Source organism: Hipposideros armiger, unplaced genomic scaffold (genome assembly GCF_001890085.2).
Source record: "Hipposideros armiger isolate ML-2016 unplaced genomic scaffold, ASM189008v1 scaffold_1229, whole genome shotgun sequence".
In the NCBI taxonomy this organism is placed as follows: Eukaryota; Metazoa; Chordata; class Mammalia; order Chiroptera; family Hipposideridae; genus Hipposideros; species Hipposideros armiger.
In genome coordinates, this window is record NW_017732579.1 from 198,564 (window position 1) to 216,849 (window position 18,286).

Here is an 18,286-nt window from a genome sequence, read left to right on the forward strand (position 1 = left end):
GTTGCCGGTGACTCACGGCAGCCCAGCTCCAGGTTGAGCTGTTGTTCAGCATCTTAGCTGTAGAGGGCAGTGTCACTGGCTCTCATATGTGGGATCCGAACCAGGGCCTTCTGGCATCCCAAGTCAGCTCTTAACCAATGCGCCACTTGGCCGGCCCTCATACTGTATTTTAAATGTGCCAAAAGAATGAAAAACTTTAAGAAGTGTATATAGCAAAGTCTTACCTAAAGCCAACAACCACCCTCTAAAGTTCTGTATTTGCTAAACCTAATTTGGAAAAAAAAGTTTATTTTTATGCAAAGGGATTCTCTTGGGTAAGGCAAAATGGTGATTGGGAAGAATTAATTAACCACTCCCCCTTTTTTGTCCTCTTTGTACATTTCTATTAAGACTTATAATACGTTAGAGCACTACAGCACCACCAGTGTAAACATCTAGGAAGCAATACTCAAACACAAAGCTAAGTTGAGATCAAAAGAATTGCAATTCAGAAAGTACAAATTCAGGCAGAAGCCCAAATAGTGTCTACCCAGAAGGAGGTCAAAAGGTTATTATGGAAAAAAAGGGAGGAAGATGAGGAAGTTGTATTATACTAACGAAGAGTTCATTGGTACTAGATGAGGTAACTTTAGATTTGTACTTCATAGATTGGCTTGAGATTCCCTCATCAAGCAAAAGGCTAACTTGTACCTCATTGATTGGTTAGTGATTGAGTCATCCGCAAAATCCAATTTCATCAGTCCTTACAAAAAGGATATTCTAGTTCTTACTGATTTCTTGTAATGTTGGTTGTTTGATTCAGTTCAGAAGATAAAGAAAAGACATGCAGAGCAGTTCCTCTGAAATGGCTACTATGGTTCTATTTTAATATGGCTCCACTCTTATGTTTCACAGCACAATCATATGTCAAGGTATATTTTAAAATGGAGAAATATATTTTGAATTGACAGTATTAGGCCAGACTTTTTGTAATTCTAATAAAAAAAACTATTTATGCATGCTGTGGTAGTTTTGCAAAAACCGAATGCAACTGGGAAGTTTAGCAATTCAAGAACACTTTGTGAACTATGGTGACATAGTCAGTCATTCTTACTAGCTAGGCAAATTACCTGCAAGAATCACCTTCTTGAGCTATGAAAGAAAAGTATTCAGATGTTATACCCTACAGGGGGTGAGGATTTTTTCTTTTCAATTACAGCTGACATTCAATATTATTTTATACTAGATTCAGGTGTACAGCATAGCGGCTAGACATTTATACAATTTATGAAGTGATTACCTCGATAACTCGAGTATCAACTTTGTACCATACAGTTTATACAATATTATTGACTACATTCCCTCTGCTGTACTTTACATCCCCGTGACTATTTTGTAATTACCAACTGTACTTCTTACACCCTTCAAGTCTTTCACCCAGCCACGGAATTTCCTCCCATCTGACAACCATCAGTTTGTTTACTGTATCTATAAATCTGCTTGTTTTGTTTGTTCATTTTTGTTCTTTAGATACCACATGTAAGTAAAATCATATGATATTTGTCTTTCTCTGTCTGACTCATTTTACTTAGCATAATACCGTCTAGGTCCATCCCATCCATGTTGTTGCAAATGTAAGATTTCATTCTTTTTTATGGCCAAGTAATATTCCATTGTGTGTGTGCGGGGGGTGGGTATATACACATCACATCTTCTTTATTCAATTGCCTATTGATGGACACTTAGGTTGCTTCCATATCTTGTCTATTGTAAATAATGCTGCAATGAAAACAGGGGTGCACATATCTTTTCCAATCGGTGTTTTGGATTTCTTCAGATATATACCCAGAAGTGGAACTGCTGGCTCACAAAGTAGTTCTATTTTTAATTTTTTGAAGAACCTCCACTGTTTACATAGTGGCTGTATCAATTTGCAATTCCACCAACAATGCACGAGGGTTCCCTTTTCTCCGCATCCTTGCTAACCCGTTATTTGATATATTGATAGCTATCCTGACAGGTGTGAGATGATGTCTCATTGTGGTTTTAATTTGTATTTACATGTCTACTGGTCATACGTATGTCCACTTTGGAGAAATGTTTATTCAGGTCCTCTTACCATTTTTTAATTGAATTGTTTGCTTTTTTGGTGTTAAGTTGTATGACTATCAATTTTGGATATTAATCCCTTATTGGATGTATCATTGGCGAATATCTTCTCTCACTTGGTAGGATGTCTTTTTGTTTTGTTGATGGTTTCCTTTGCTGTGCAAAACCTTTTTAGTTTGATGTAGTTTCGTTTATTTTTTCTTTTGTATCCCTGACCAAAAGAATATATCAGAAAAAATATTACTGAGAATAATGTCAGAGAGTTTACTGCTTGTGTTTTCTTCTAGGAATTTTATGGTTTCAGGTCTTACATTTAAATCATTAATCCACTTTGAGTTTATCCTTGTATATGGTTTAAGAAGGTGGTCTAGTTTCATTTTTTTGCATGTCTCTCTGTCCAGTTTTCTCAACACCATTTATTGAAGACTGTCTTTAATTAACTGACCATATGGGTTTATTTCTGGGCTCTCTATTCTGTTTCACTGATCTATGTGTCTCTTTCTATGTCAGTACCATGCCGTTTTGATTACTGTAGCCTTGTAGTATAGTATGATATCAGGTAGCATGATACTTCCAACTTCATTCTTCTTTCTCAAGATTGCTGAAGCTGTTGGGGGTCTTTTGTGGTTCTATGTAAATTTTAGAATTATTTGTTCTACTTCTTGTGAAAAATGCCATTAGTATTTTGATAGGGATTATAATAAATCTATAGATTGCTTTGGATAGTATGGACATTTTAACGATGTTAATACTTCCTATCCATTAGCACAATATGTACTCCCATTTATTTGTGCCTTCTTCAATGTCTTATAATGTTCAAAGTACAGGTCTTTTACCTACTTGGTTAAGTTTATTCCTAAGTATTTTTTTAACGCAATTTTAAATGGGATTTTTTTCTTTATTTCTCTTTCTGATAGTTCATTATTGGTGTATAAAAATGCGACCAATTTCTGAATATTAATTTTGCATTCTGCACTTTATTGAATTCATTTATCAGTGCCAATATTTTGATGGAGTCTTTAGGGTTCTCTCTATATAGTATCGTGTCATCTGAAAATAATGACAGTTTTACTTCTTCCTTTCCAATTCGGATGCCTTTTATTTCTTTTCTTGTTTGATTCCTGTGGTAGGACTTGAATAAATGTTGAATAAATGTAGACTTCCTTGTCTTGTTCCTAAACTTAAGGAAAGTACTTACACCTTTTTATCCTTGAGTATGATGTTAGCTGTGGGTTTATGATAAATGGCATTTATTATATGGAAGTATGTTCCCTCTGATCCCACTTTGCCCAGAATTTTTATCAAAAATAGATGCTGGGGGCCGGCTGAGTGGCGCGATGGTTAAGAACTGGCTTGGGANATGATGGTGCCAACTTGGGCCAGTGAAGCAGCGTCCTCCACAACTAGATTGAAGAACAAAACGACAGCAACTTGTCTGTTCCCCTTCCCCCAATTCCCCATCACTGTTCCCATCCCCCCAATTACCCAATAAAAATCTTTAAAAAAAAAAAGAAAAGAAAACTATCAAAACCATAAGAACTTGTGATTCCAGAAAGCAAGACAGTCTCCACGTGACAAGTTAGAACTTTACTTCCTTTTCATGTGGAGAGCAAACCACCCAAAAAAAAGCCTGTGTTATTATTCCAAAAATGCTTGGCAAATAGTTGTATCCCATCCTACTGACCTCAATTTCCAAGAGGAAACACTGATTAAGTGAAAAAAAACAGGACTGGACTGCAGAACAAATAAGGGGCTGACAAGACAGAATGAATATGTGTTTGTTAAATGGGCACATATTTTGAGATAAGGAATAAAGGATAGGAAAATGAATTTGGCAAGGAAGTGTTTAAAGAGCATTCTTTGGATTATTAGAACACCACATAAGGAGGATGGCACAGTGGGAAATTCTGAGTGCTTGAATCTCTAGCAAGATTTCAGGACTGTCAACTTGCAAAAGAAAATCTGCAAATTGCAAGAATAAAATTCTTTACTTACAGGAACTAATATTAAGTATATCTTTATTGAAATAAGTGCTCTACTTACACATATCTGAAGACATTCAAATTAGTTTAATAAGAATACAGGTACTTGATTTACTTAAAATAAGATCAGGCTCTCTAAGAGGATGTGTTTTTGACTAGAAACAGGGGTGTAAGACAAGAAAGAAGTCATTTTCATGTACAAACTACTACTACTAAAAAGGTAAGGCCACTGTGTAAGGCCAATTTTACAAATCTGCTTCAGTGTATTAGGAATGGACACCTTTCTGATGGTGCTTAAACTAAAATTATAACTTAGGGCATGGCTATAAGAAACAGGCAACAAATCTCACTCAGAAAATTACTAAGTAAACTGTTCTACACTACTTCAAAAAAGGGTACTAATGAGTACCAGGATGCAAAAATAGTCAGATTGGAAAAAACATGAATATGTATGTTCTGTTATCTTCAAATCCTGATCTCAAGACTGTTTTTCTCATCTTGATGGAAAAAGGGTAGAGTGCTGTCCACTAGCTATAGCAAAGAAAAAGAACACACATGAGCCATCATCCTAATAGTTACACCATGGTAGGTGATAGATTCAAGATGCCAAGAACTAGAAATTGACAACAGTAAACCCCAACATAAAGGAGGATAAATGAACAGCTGTAATGAGATAAAACTTAAGTTTGTCCTTCCCTTAGCAAACAACCTGTTATCACAAAGGCAGAAAGTGGAGGGGATACGCTAGAGAAAATCTTTTTTTCAAATGGGGGAGTGAAACTTTCCTCTCTATCAAAAAACAAACAAAAACAGAGTTAGCGAACTCTAGTGTAAAGGCTGAGGGAGATAAGAAAGTAAAGGACATTTAGCTTAATTTAACAACATCAAGAGCTCAGAAAAAGAGAATATGCATAACTACTAATTCAACAACACTTCTTCTATGGCACTGTAGAGTGCCAAAGTGATGCTGGCAAATCTGTACTCCTCACAAATAAATATTTATTTAACCAAATCTTTGCAAGCAGCAAAACTGCTCAGAAACTGCTAAGAGGCATTAGATCAGCATTTTAACTGGCTTATCAGACCGCATTCCATGGTCTAACAGGGACACAAACCCTAGGAAAATTATCTGTTTTGGGCAGCAAGAAGGAAGTTGCATCAGTCCCTGGGGCATATTAAAATTAACTAAGGGTCAGCCGAGTGGCTTAGTTGGTTAAGAGCTTGCTCAAGAGTGGGAGCTCTGAGCAAAAGCGTCACCGGTCCGATTCCCACATGGGCCAGTGAGCTGCGCCTGAGCTGAGCTGCTGCTGATCTGCCAACAGGTGGCAGGATGGCTCAGCTTATGAGAACATGTGCTCCTAACAAGGTTGCCTGTTCGAGATGGTGGGCTGCTACGCCCACGCGTAACTGAAGATTAAACTGGAAACCTTGAGCTGAGCTGCTACCCGGATGGCTCAGTGTATAGAGTGTGCGCTTTTAACAAGGTTGCTGGTTTGACTCCCACATGGGATGGTGGCTAAGTCCACCCACAATAAATTGAACACAGCACCTTGAACTGAGCGGCACGACTGGACTTGGAGCTGAGCTTGCTGTGCCCTCCACAACTAAGATCGAAGGACAACAACTTGGCTGCTCCCCTCCCCCAACTCCCCCATAAAATCTTAAAAAAAAAAAAATTAACTAAAAGCAATATGGGCTAGAGTCAAAAAGGCCCAAGCATTTTAACTGTCTGGACAGAGGTTTTAGAATATCTGACAGGGCATCAAAAACATTCAAGTATTCTTCATATCAATTTAAATTCTTACCAAAGAATGATTACAGGATTACCTCTTTATTGAGAAACCTGCTAAACTACTACAACAGATTGTAAGCAACTGGTTGCATTAGAAAACTACTATTTGAAACTCTTAACTTTATAACTTTGAGAAGCTGGGGGAAAATCAGAGAGCTAGAGCCAAAAATTAAATAGCACAGTCCCTTAAAATGAGTGGCCTAGTATGTCTACATTCATACTAAAAATATGTCTCAGAGAAATAATCACTTGAGGGCACATATGTGTGTGCCTGCAACACATATATTCATTCAAAGAAAATACACACTCAGCACTAACTATGTCCCAGGACACAGTGATGAGCACAGCAGCAGGATCTCATGGAACTTAAAATGAGGACCACTTATCCACATTAACTAATAAGCAGTCACCTTCTGCGGTAAAGCATTATGAAGAAAAAAGTAGTGCAATGAGAAAGAATAGAGGATTAAAAATAGGCAATTTAAGTTGACTGTCCCATCTAAGCTGTAATTTTAATTAATCATACTGTATTTTATTTTTTATTTATTTATTTTTTTAAAGATTTTTATTGGGGAATTGGGGGAGTGGAACAGCTTTGGGGAATCAAGGAAGGGGAACAGACAAGTTGCTGTCATTTTGTTCGTCAGTCTAGTTGTGGAGGACATTGCTTCACTGGCCCAAGTTGGCATCATCATTGTGCTCTTCCTGGGCGAGGCAGATCAGTCGCTGGCTTCTGGACAGTCGCTCACGGCGGCTGTTGGCCGCTCACGCTGGCTGCTGGCTACACANTGATCTGCCTCACCTGGGAAGAGCGCAATGATGGTGCCAACTTGGGCCAGTGAAGCAACGTCCTCCACAACTAGATTGAAGAACAAAAGAACAGCAACTTGTCTGTTCCCCTTCCCCCATTCCCCAGCACTGTTCCCATCCCCACAATTCCCCAATAAAAATCTTTAAAAAAAAAAAACTACATTATTTACAACAGCAGCAAAAAACATCCACTACCTAGGAATATAGTGAAAAATCTCTGCACTGAGCAATAGAAAACATTATTTAGAGTAATTCTTAAAGACTAGATTAAATATACAGTATGTAAATTACAAAGACTCATTACTGTAAAGATATCAGTTCTCCCCCAATTAATCCATAATTAATGCAATCAGTCAAATTTCCCAGCAAGTTATTTTATATTATTGTATTATATTGAAGAGCTGATTATAAAATGCATATGCACAAAGAAAAGGCCTAGAATAGTTAAGTCAATACTGAGGAAAAAGAACCAACCTACAGAAGTTATACAAGATATCAAGATATCAAGATATAGACATCAACACAGCATGGTATTCACACAGGACATATACATAAATAACATACCAAAACCCAGAAACAAATCCACATGTATATGGTTGCCTGATTTATGACAAAGTTGACACATACAGTGGAACAAGGAAGGTTTTTTTCAATAAATGATGCTGGTTCAACTATATATTCATATGGAACCCAAATGAATCTTGACCTCTATCAAACACAATGATCTTTTCTAGATGGATGATAGATCTCTGTGTTAAAAATGAATCAATAAAGCTTTGGGGAAGAAAAATGTTTCTTAAACAAGATTTTAAGAAAACATTGACCATAAAGAAAAAAATTAGTAAGTTGAACTACATAAAAATTATAAACATCTGTTCATCAAAAGACACTACTAAAAGAGTGAAAAGGCAATCCAAGGAAGAGGAAAATAGTAAGAAATATGTGTTTGTGTGTCTTTACACACACATACATACATACATGTAAAATAAGAACTTGTACGCAGAACATACAAAGAACTCCTACAAATAACAAGAACAGACAACCCAGTTATTTAAAATCCATGAAACACTAGAATTGACACTTCACAAAGATATTTACATGGCCAATAAACGTATGTAAACGGGGTTAACTTCATTAGTTACTAGGAAGATACAAATTATAACCACACTGTACCCATCAAACGGGGTTAACTTCATTAGTTACTAGGAAGATACAAATTATAACCACACTGTACCCATCAGAATGGTTAAAATGAAATACCAATTGCTGGTGAAGACATGAAGCCTGGCTGGTTGGAGCATAAATTGGTTCAACCACTCTGGAAAACTTTTGGTAGTGTACAGAGAATTTGAATGAAACCCTGCAATTTTACTCCTACATGTATATTACAAGAAACATGTATACATATTCACCAGAAGACATATACAAGAAATATCACAACGGCAATATTTGTAATAGGCAAAATGTGGAAACCCAAATGTCCATCTACAATAGAATGGATTTCAAGTGATTTACTTAAAGAAGTCACAGGACTCAGAAACTGTACTCATAAGTACAATTTATTAAAGCAGAAGGATACAGCTCAGATCCACAAGCTCACTATTCTTGCCTGAAGTTCTGTAGCTTAATGAATAAATGCTTCTCAGTTTGTTGTATGCATTTAGTTGAATTCCAGAGCACTGACATGGCTGTTTTGCCCTGCTTTATTAGGAGAGAATATGTTGACCACCTTGTACTGTCATCTCAAAAGTCAGTCAAAAGTCTGACAACAATTTTTTGAAAAAAAGAAATATATGATCTTTGCCTCAAAGACCTGTGAGACATTATCAAGTATAAAAACATATGTATAATGAAAATCCCAAAAGGAAAGAGAGAAAGGGCATCAAAAATATTTGAAGAAATAATGGTAAAAAACTTCCCATATTTGATGAAAAAAATATTAATTAGGCCCTGGAAGCTAAACAAACCCCAAGTAAAAGTAACACAAAGAGATCCACACTTAGCCACATTATGGCACAGTCAAATCATTGAATAACAGAGAAAATCTCTCAAGCAGCAAGAAAAAAAAATGAAATCACTACGTACAGCAGGACTGACAAACTTATTCTATAAAGGGACATACAGTATATAGTAAACATTTTAAGGTACATGATCTGTGTTGCAACTACTCAACTCTGTCATTGTAGCACGAAGGCACCCATATTCACTGGGGTATCATTGTGATCCAACAAAATTTTACTTATGGATGCTTACTTTATTTGAATTTCATATAATTTTCATACGCCACCAAATACCTTCTTTTGATTTTTTCCAACCACTTAAAAATGCAAAAACCATTCTTAGTGCACAGACCACATAAAAACAGACAGTAGGCTAGATTAGGCCTGTGGGCCATATTTTACAGACCCCTGACTGACATAAGCAAAGTAACAATACTTATTAACAGCTGATTTCCCATCAGAGACAATGGATGCCAGAAAGCAATATAATGACATATTAAAAGCACTGAAAAATCTATTTAAAAAATCAGAATGCACACCAAATGCTTTATATACCAAATATTAAGACAGAGACCTACCAATGATTACCTTATATTTCCATGTCAATTCTTCTTCTTATTGTATCAATTAAGTAGCAAATCAGCATTGTCTTTTTCAAGCAGTCAGAAGTTAATTGATATAAAAGTATGCTACAGACTACAACATAACAACACACAAAAATAGAACTGAAATAAATGCCAAGCAAAGGTCATTTCATCCGCTTAGTTAATGCTCATTATACCAGGAGTACCCAAAAAATGTATACAAGTGGAAACTTTGGTCAACGTTGCTCAAGCAGTATTCGCCATAATCAGAAGAGTCTGACCGCCGATGGTAACTTCTTTGAGCACCTCTTGCAACTGCAGAAGTCAAACATGACTTGTATTCATCTTTTGTTATCAGTATATATTGAGTATTATAATTTTAATAGTTTTTTCGTCTCTTACAATATGTATACATTATTTTGGCACCCTTTGTATATACCATAACGGTCAGCTGTGTAACGGAAAGCAAAGATTTAATACATTGTGAGCATATATTATAGATACTTTGAGTGCTACATACCTCATTTTAATAATTATAAGGCACATAAGAGGGCAGGTTCTGGTACATTGGCCAAAACACCATTAGAAAACTATCAAAACCGGGCGGCCGAGTGGCGCGATGGTTAAGAACTCGCTTGGGATGCCAGAGGGCCCCGGTTCGGATCCCACATATGAGGGCCAGTGACACTGCCCTNGGCTGCCAGCCACTCACGGTAGCTCATGGCAGCCCACTGCAGCCTATGCCATTGCTGGCGACTCACGGCAGCCCAGCCCCAAGTGGAACTATTGTCCATCATCTTAGCTGTAGAGGGCGCAGCATCACTGGCCCTCATGTGGGATCTGAACTGGGGCCCTGCTGCTTAGAGCTGATGCTCCCAAGCCAACTCTTAACCAATGTACCACTCGGCTGGCCCTCAAATTAATTTTTACAAAGCCAGTGAAATCTTAATACTAAAACATGATGAGAACATTATAATAAAATTACACACTAATCTCTCTTATGACCATAGATGCAAAGACACTAACAAAATACTAGTAAATCATACCCAGTGATATACATAAGAAAAAAGCATATACACACGTATACCGCGGTGGGGGGCGGGGTGCCAAAATACTGTACACACATTTTAAGAGATGTCATCTATGTATTACTTTTCAAAGTTGAATTGAATTACGGTAGCAATGTGTAGTATGACGTTCACTCAAAAGATGGCGTTAATCAAATGAATGCTACATGCAGGACAAAGATAATCACGGGAGAACGGTTGTCGTTTGAGGAGTGCAAGACCATTCTGAAGTGGTATCTGAAATTCGAGAACGGTGTGGAAACACAACAACAATAGAGGCACGAGTATGCAACAGAACCTCCAACATGCCTAACAACTGCATGCATTCATAAGTTTGAGACGCATGGTACTGTGTGAAGAAACTGACACAGTATGTGCAGCAATACAAATGGATACGTTGGTCAGCATTGCTCAGGCAGTAGTTCACCATAATCTGGATGCAGATGGTAACCACTCTGAGCAACTCTTGTAACAGCAGAAGTCAAATGTGACTTGTAGTCATCTTTTGTTATTGGTATACGAGGACTGACAATTAAGTTTGTGACTCATCCTAGAAAAAGTGCTACATACATCATTGCTGAATATCACTATGGTCACTTTTGAAGTACTCCCCTTGGGAAGCTATGCACCAAGGCCAGGGCCTAGTCCACTCTTCAAAGCAATTTTGGAACTTTTTCTGGAATAGCCATCACAGCTATCGTTGTGCTATTCTTGACGTCCTGAATGTCATCAAAATATTTTCAATATTTCCTTTATGTTCGGGTAAAGACATAAGTCATTGGGGACTAGATCAGGTGAGTAGGGAGGGTGTTCCAATACAGTTATTTGTTTACTGGCTAAAAACTCCCTCACAAACAGTGCCATGTGAGGTGATGCATTGTTGTGATGCAAGAGCCATGAATCGTTGGTGAAAAGTTCAGGCTATCTATCTTTTTCATGCAGCCTTTTCAGCACTTCCAAATAGTAAACTTGGTTAACTGTTTGTCCAGTTGGTACAAATTCATAATGAATANGCTGCAGCCCCTGTGGCAGTGGGTTGCCATGGGCTACCGTATGTAGCCAGCAGCCAGCGTGAGCGGCCAGCAGCCGCCGTGAGTGGCCGTCCAGAAGCCAGCGACTGATCTGCCTCGCCTGGGAAGAGCGCAACTTGGGCCAGTGAAGCAACATCCTCCACAACCAGACTGAAGACCAAAATGACAGCAACTTGTCTGTTCCCCTTCCCCAATTCCCCAGCGCTGTTCCCATCCCAATTCCCCAATAAAAATCTTAAAAAAAAATTAGATGCTGGATTTTGTTAAGTGCTTTTTTTGCATCTATTGATATAATCGTGATATATATTCTTCATTTTGTTTATGTCATGTATCACTTTAATTTGTGGACATTGAACTAAACTTGAGTCCCTGAAATGAATCCCACTTGATCATGGTTTATGATGTTTTAAATGTATTGCTGAATTGCGTTTCCTAATATTTTGTTGAGCATTCTTGCATCTATGTTCATCAGGTATATTTGTCTCTAATTTCCTTGATTTTTCTTTTCTTTCTTTCTTTCTTTTTTTGTAGTGTCTTTGTCTGGTTTTGGAATCAGGATAATGCCGGCCTCATAAAATGAGCTTGGGAGTCTTCCATCCTCTTGAATTTTTTGGAGTAATTTGAGAAGGATAGGTGTTAATTCTTCTTTAAATGTTTGGTAAAATTCACCTGTGAAGCCATCAGGTCCAGGACTTTAGTTTGATGGGCATTTTTGATTAATGATTCGATTTTGTTAGTAGTTTCTAGGAATTTACCCATTTCTCCCAAGTTGTCCAATTTGTTGGCATATAAACATAAGTAGTATTTTCTTATAATCCTTTGTATTTCTGTGGTGTCAGCTGTCACTTCTCTTTCATTTCTTATTTATTTATTTGGGTCCTCTCTCTCTTTTTTTCTTGATGAGTCTAGTTAAAGGTTCCTCAATTTTGTTCATCTTTTCAAAGAACCAGCTCTTGGTTTCATTGACCTTTTGAAATTTTATTTTTACTCTATTTCGCTTATTTCCACTCTGATATTTACTATTTCCTTCCTTCTACTCACTCTGGGCTTTGTTTGTTCCTCTTTTCCTAGTTCTTTTAGGTGTAAGGTTATACTGTTTATTTCAAATTTTTGTTTCTTGAGGTAGGCTTGTATTGCTATGAGTTTCCTTCTTAGGAATGCTTTCACTGCGTCCCACAGATCTTAGGTCATTGTGTTTTCATTTTCATTTGTCTCAAGCTATCTTTTGATTTCTCCCTGGATTTCATTATTAACCCATCCATCATCTAGTAGTATGCTAACTAGCTTCCATGTGTTTGTGTGTTTTTCATATTTCTTCTTGTAATTCATTTCTAATTTCCTACCATTGTGGTTGAATGAGATACTTGATATGATTTCAATCTTCTTAAATTTACTGAAACTTGTTTTTTGTCCAAACATGTGGTCTATCCTAGAAAACGTTATGCATGCTCTTGAAAAAAATGTATAATATATTCTGCTGCTTTGGGGTGAAATATTCTAAAAATATCAATTAAATCCATCTGGTCTAAAATGTCATTTAAGAGTACTGTTTCCTTATCAATTTTCTGTCTGAATGATCTATCCATTGATATTAGTGGGGGTGTTAACGTCCCTACCATAACTGTACTACTGTGGATCTCTCCCTTTACGTTGGTCAATATTTGTTTTATATATATAGGCTCCTTCATTGGGTGCATAAATATTTACAAGGGTTATATTCTCTTGTTGGATTGATCCCTTCATCATTATGAAGTGTCTTTGTTTGTCTCTTGTTACAGCCTTTGTTTTAATGTCTATTTTGTCTGATATATTTTATATAAATATATATATTGCTACCCCAGTTTTTTTCATTTCCATTTGCATGAAGTATCTTTTCCATCCCTTTACTTTCAATCTGTGTCTGTCTTTCGATCTGAAGTTGGTTCTGTAGACAGCATATGTATGGTTCTTGTTTTCTTATCCAATCAGCCATCCTGTCTTTTGATTGGAGCATTTAACCCATTTTCATTTCAAGTGATTGTTGATAGGTATGTAGTTATTGCTGTTTTATTATTCATATCTATGGTCTTTTCTTTCCTTGTTCTTGAAGAAGTTCGTCTAACATTTCTTGTAATACTGGTTTGATGGTGATAAACTCCTTTAGCTTCTTCTTGTCTGGGAAGCTCTTAATCACTCCTTCAACTCTAAATGATAGCCTTGCTTGATAGAGTAGTCTTGGTTGTAGGTCCTTGCTTTGCATCACTTTGACTATTTAGTGCCAATCCCTTCTGGCTTGAAAAGTTTCTGTTGAGAAATCAGCTGACATCTTATGGGAGCTCCTGAATAGGTAACTAACTGCTTTGCGCTCACTGCTTTTAAATTGTGCATGTCTTTAACCTTTGGTATTTTAATTATGATGTGTGCCTCTTTGGATTCACTTGTTTGGGACTCTGCACCTCCTGAGCTTGTATGTTTATTTCCTTCACTGGTTAGGGAAGTTTTCAATCAAATAGGTTTCCAATCCCTTGCTCTGTTTTCTCTTTCTGGTACTCCTAGGGTGTAAATGTTGGTACATTTCATGTTTCCCCAGAAGTCCCATTTTTGTCAATTCTTTTTTCTTTTTGCTATTCTGATTGGGTGTCTCCCACTATCTTGTCTTCCAAATAGCTGATTCAATCCTCTGCTTCATCTAATCTACTGTTGATTCCTCCCAGTGTATCCTTCATTTCAGTTACTGTATTCTTCATTTCTGACTGGTCTTTTTTTTATGGTTTCTATGTCTTTTTATGTTTACTATCTCTTGTTGAAGTTCTCACTGAGAACCAAATGTAGTTGATCTATTCTTCCCCTAAGTCCACTGAACATCCTTATAACCAGTGTTTTGAGCTCTATATCTGATAGACTGCTTCCCTCCATTTCATTTAATTCTTTTTTCTGGAGTTTTGTCCTGTTCTTTCATTTGGGACATGTTTGTCTCCTCATTTTAGCTGCCTCTCCATTTGCTTCTATGTATTATGTAGATCTGCTACATCTCCCAGTCTTGGCAAGATGGCTTTATGTAGTGGTTGACCTGTGAGGCCCAGTGGCACAGTTTCCCTGTTCATCTGATTTGGGTGCTGCAGGATGTGTCCCTTGTGTGGATTTTGTGTGCCCTCTTGTTGTAGTTGAGCCTTGACTGCTGTTGGTTCATCCATGGGTAGGGTTGACCTTCAGGCTGCCTGGCTGTGAGGACTGGCCATGACCACAGCAGCAGGTGACTCTCACAGAGCAAGATTCACCTCAACAGGGCTCTGGTGCCTGCAGAGACCATCCTTTGGGTGTGCTGTTTGTGGAGCTATTCAGGTGGTGCTCTGTTGTGGTCTGAGACTGGCCACTGGGTATGTTGATACTGGAGCCTCTTGGGAGGGACTCCAGGATAGGCTGAGGGCAGCCGCTGCCTGCCCGGCACAGGGCCACCTAGTAGGAGCTACAGCTGCATGTGTTGGGCTCAGAGGTGCGTGGGAGATGCCATGCTATGATGAGGCCAGCAGACACCTGCACCAGCCACACCAAGGCCAGCTGCTGCCTGCTGGGGGCCTGCAGATCTTGGAGAGTTTTTAGGAAAGCTTTCAGTGTGGACCAAGGCTGCTCATGAGGCAAATCTGCTGAAACAACAAAGGGCAGTGCAAGAACAGGGTGGAATCGGATACCAGGGAGTAGGCTAGCAGTGTTCACCAGGTTAATGCAGATTCAGATTTGGTGCCCGCCTGCCCCTGCAAGCTGTGTGGGGGGAATGTTCAACATAAGGACAATGGTGACCTTCACTCTGAAGACACACAAATCGGTTTCTCCCTGTATGTCATATCTGGTGTCTTTCTAGCTGCTGTCCCTTTGCTGGAGCTTAGGGTGAATGATTGTGAGTGGGTGAGTCTGTGTGTGGGACCTTTAAGAGGATGCCTGGGTTTCCAGCAGCCTTCCATCTCACCACACCAGACAGAATTGCCACTGATGTTCACAGCCAGTTGTTGTGGGGACTATCCTTCCTGGCACTGGATCTCTGGGCTGGGGTGCCCATTGTGGGGTGGGATCCCTTGCTCCTCTGTGGGGACCTCTGCAGCTTTCTGCAGCTGAGGTATCCCTCCCAATTCTCAACCACCACACGTATGTGTAGAAACAGCCTGTTTTGCATCTCTGCCCCTCCTACTGGTCTCAGTGTGGCTTCTTCATAATCTTAGTTATGAGAGTTCCATTTAGCTAGTCTTCAGGTGGTTCTCCTGGTTGGCTATTCTAAAATTTAGTTGTAATTTTAATGTGGTCATGAGAGGAGGGAAACACAGTGCTTACCTACTATCATGACTTGCTTCTGGGTGAGGATTTTAACCACCAATGATACTTAAAGAACAATTTTTAAGACTACTAAAACTTAAGGCCAACTTAAAAATATCTTTATTAAAATTAAGTGTTAAATAGTTACTAGGCACCTAAAATCTATACCTCAATTATTTCTTCAGCATCTCCTTCCCTCTAATCACACCATACATCAAACATCTAAGTTCTTTCTAAAAATGCAATATAGTCTCTGCAAAGAAATAGCTGTAGGTAAGCCACCAAAAATGGAAATTTGGACATTTTTACTTACTCATCACTGTCACTGTTACAAAATACTTAATCTCCTATTTACTATGTTCTTAATTCAAAGGCCAAACACCCATATAAACTAATTTACAAACTTCAACAAAGCTTTATGATAATTTCTTCCTAAGGCATCTTAATAATAACCTTCCTAAATATATATAGTTAATTAATTTTTTTTAAGATTTTTTTATTGGGGAATTGGGGGGATGGGAACAGTACTGGGGAATTGGGGGAAGGGGAACAGACAAGTTGCTGTCATTTTGGTCTTCAGTCTAGTTGTGGAGGACGTTGCTTCACTGGCCCAAGTTGGCATCATCATTGCGCTCTTCCTGGGCATGGCAGATCAGTCACCGGCTTCTGGATGGCCGCTCACGGCGGCTGCTGGCTGCTCACGCTGGCTGCTGGCTACATATGGTAGCCCATGGCAACCCACTGCCATAGGGGCTGCTGCCTACGCCGTTGCCAGCGACTCACGGCAGCTCAGCTCCAGGTTGAGCTGTTGTTAAGCATCTTAGCTGTAGAGGGCAGTGTCACTGGCCCTCATATGTGGGATCTGAACCGGGGCCCTCTGGCGTCCCAAGCCAGTTCTTAACCATCACGCCACTTGGCCGGCCCTAGTTCATTCATTCTTAACCAAGATTCTGATTCAGTGGGAGTGCCTTACTACCAGGAATATTTAATGAGCAACCCAGGTGTTTTGTTGCAGGTGGTTATGTCCACACAGTAGAAACAACCCAATGAAATAAGTAGTCTTAAATCACTGTCAAGAGCTACTCTTGAAGACATACTGAGCCCTATGGAAATATGCTTAAGAGCTTCTCTTTGGCTCTCATAAACTAGGACCCAGTTCAGCAACACTTACAGTTAACATTGGAGTTGTCAATAGGCCCCACGCAAAGAATTCAAGGAAGATGACAATAGCAGCATGATATACACTTGGTCGGCCAAAACCTTGCAGCTAAAAAAAAAAAATTATTATGAAAATTAGTGCAAATATTTTAAAAATCCATTAACCTAAAATGGTATGTAACACACTACTAACATACACACACAGTATAAACTTAGGACCTATCTTTAGTATTTAAGAAAAACTTCATTCTGTGGTATCCCTGACTCTTTCATCTTCCTTAATTATAGAAGGTACCAAGATAATAGACTTTCTATTGGGGTGACAATTGTTAGCAAAGTTACATAGATTTCAGGTGTACAATTCTTTAAGACATCATCTATATATCACATTTTGTGTTCAACACCCAGAGTCATTTTTCTTCTCATCACCATATATTTGTATACGAATAGCACACCCTGTAACTCCCTGTAACTTGGCCTCACCCACCTAGGGCTGCATTGCCAGGGGCACTTTCAACACCAAGTCAACCAGTCTGGCGTGCACACCTAAGGAGGCTCTTTCTATGCCTGGGCCTTATGGGTAGCCGGCAGGGGGCAACAGACATAGGGAGCGCTGGGCCTTTTCTAAGCTGCCCCAGGCACAATATTGGTGGCATCTGGTCTCAGTTCATAGCAAGGCCACCCACACATGGCTACAGGCCCAGCACAGGCAGCAACCAGCCACATATAGCAGTATAGCTCCTATCGGGTAGCCCTGGGCCAGTCACGGGCAAGGCTAAAATAGGCCTGCATGGGAGCCCCTCCCAAGAGACACTAGAGACAACACACCCAGAGGTTGGCTTTACACCATACAAGAGAACTACCTGGTTAGCCCCACAAGCAGCATATCCAAAGGGTGGACTTGACAGGCACAACAGCCTGCATGAGCTAACCCCATTTGGAGGGGTCAGCCCACACACAGCAGCTCATACACTGCTGTAGCCAATCCTCACAGTCAGCCAACCTGGGAGTCAATCCCACCAACGTGCCAAAAACAATCTAGGCTCAACTACAACATGAGAATACACACAACACAACAAGAAACACACACACAGAAGATCGGGAAGATGGTGCCACTGGACCACACAGGAGATATACTAAATAAGGCCATCCAACAAAGACTGAGAGACATTTCTAATACATAGAAGCAAACACACAGCAGCAGCCCAAATGAGGAAACAAAGAAACATGTCCCAAATAAAAGGAGAAAACTCCAGAAATACAACTAATTGAAATGGAGGCAACTAACTTACCAGAGACAAGAGTTTAAAACACTGATCATAAGAATGCTTAAGGAGCTTAGTGAGAATTTCAACAAAGAGATAGTAAGCATAAAGGGCATAGAAACCATAAAAAAGAGCTAGTCATAAATAAAGAATACAATAACTAAAATAAAGAATAAAGGGGTCAGCAAACTGCATGCAGCTCACGAGCCACATGTGGCTCTTTGG

General features: G+C 38.9%; 1 protein-coding gene across 2 annotated transcripts in view; it reads right to left on the reverse strand.

The window, feature by feature from the left end:
- SLC71A2 (solute carrier family 71 member 2) overlaps positions 1 to 18,286 on the reverse strand; it is a 115,899-nt gene that overhangs the window by 83,860 nt on the left and 13,753 nt on the right. Inside the window, exon 2 of one of the 2 annotated variants that reach the window (XM_019633042.1) lies at positions 16,810 to 16,905. The exons of the other annotated variant lie outside the window; for it this stretch is intronic. Coding sequence (XP_019488587.1) covers positions 16,810 to 16,905 — 96 coding nt within the window. The remainder of the gene's footprint in view (positions 1 to 16,809; positions 16,906 to 18,286) is intronic. 2 annotated transcript variants of the gene reach the window in all.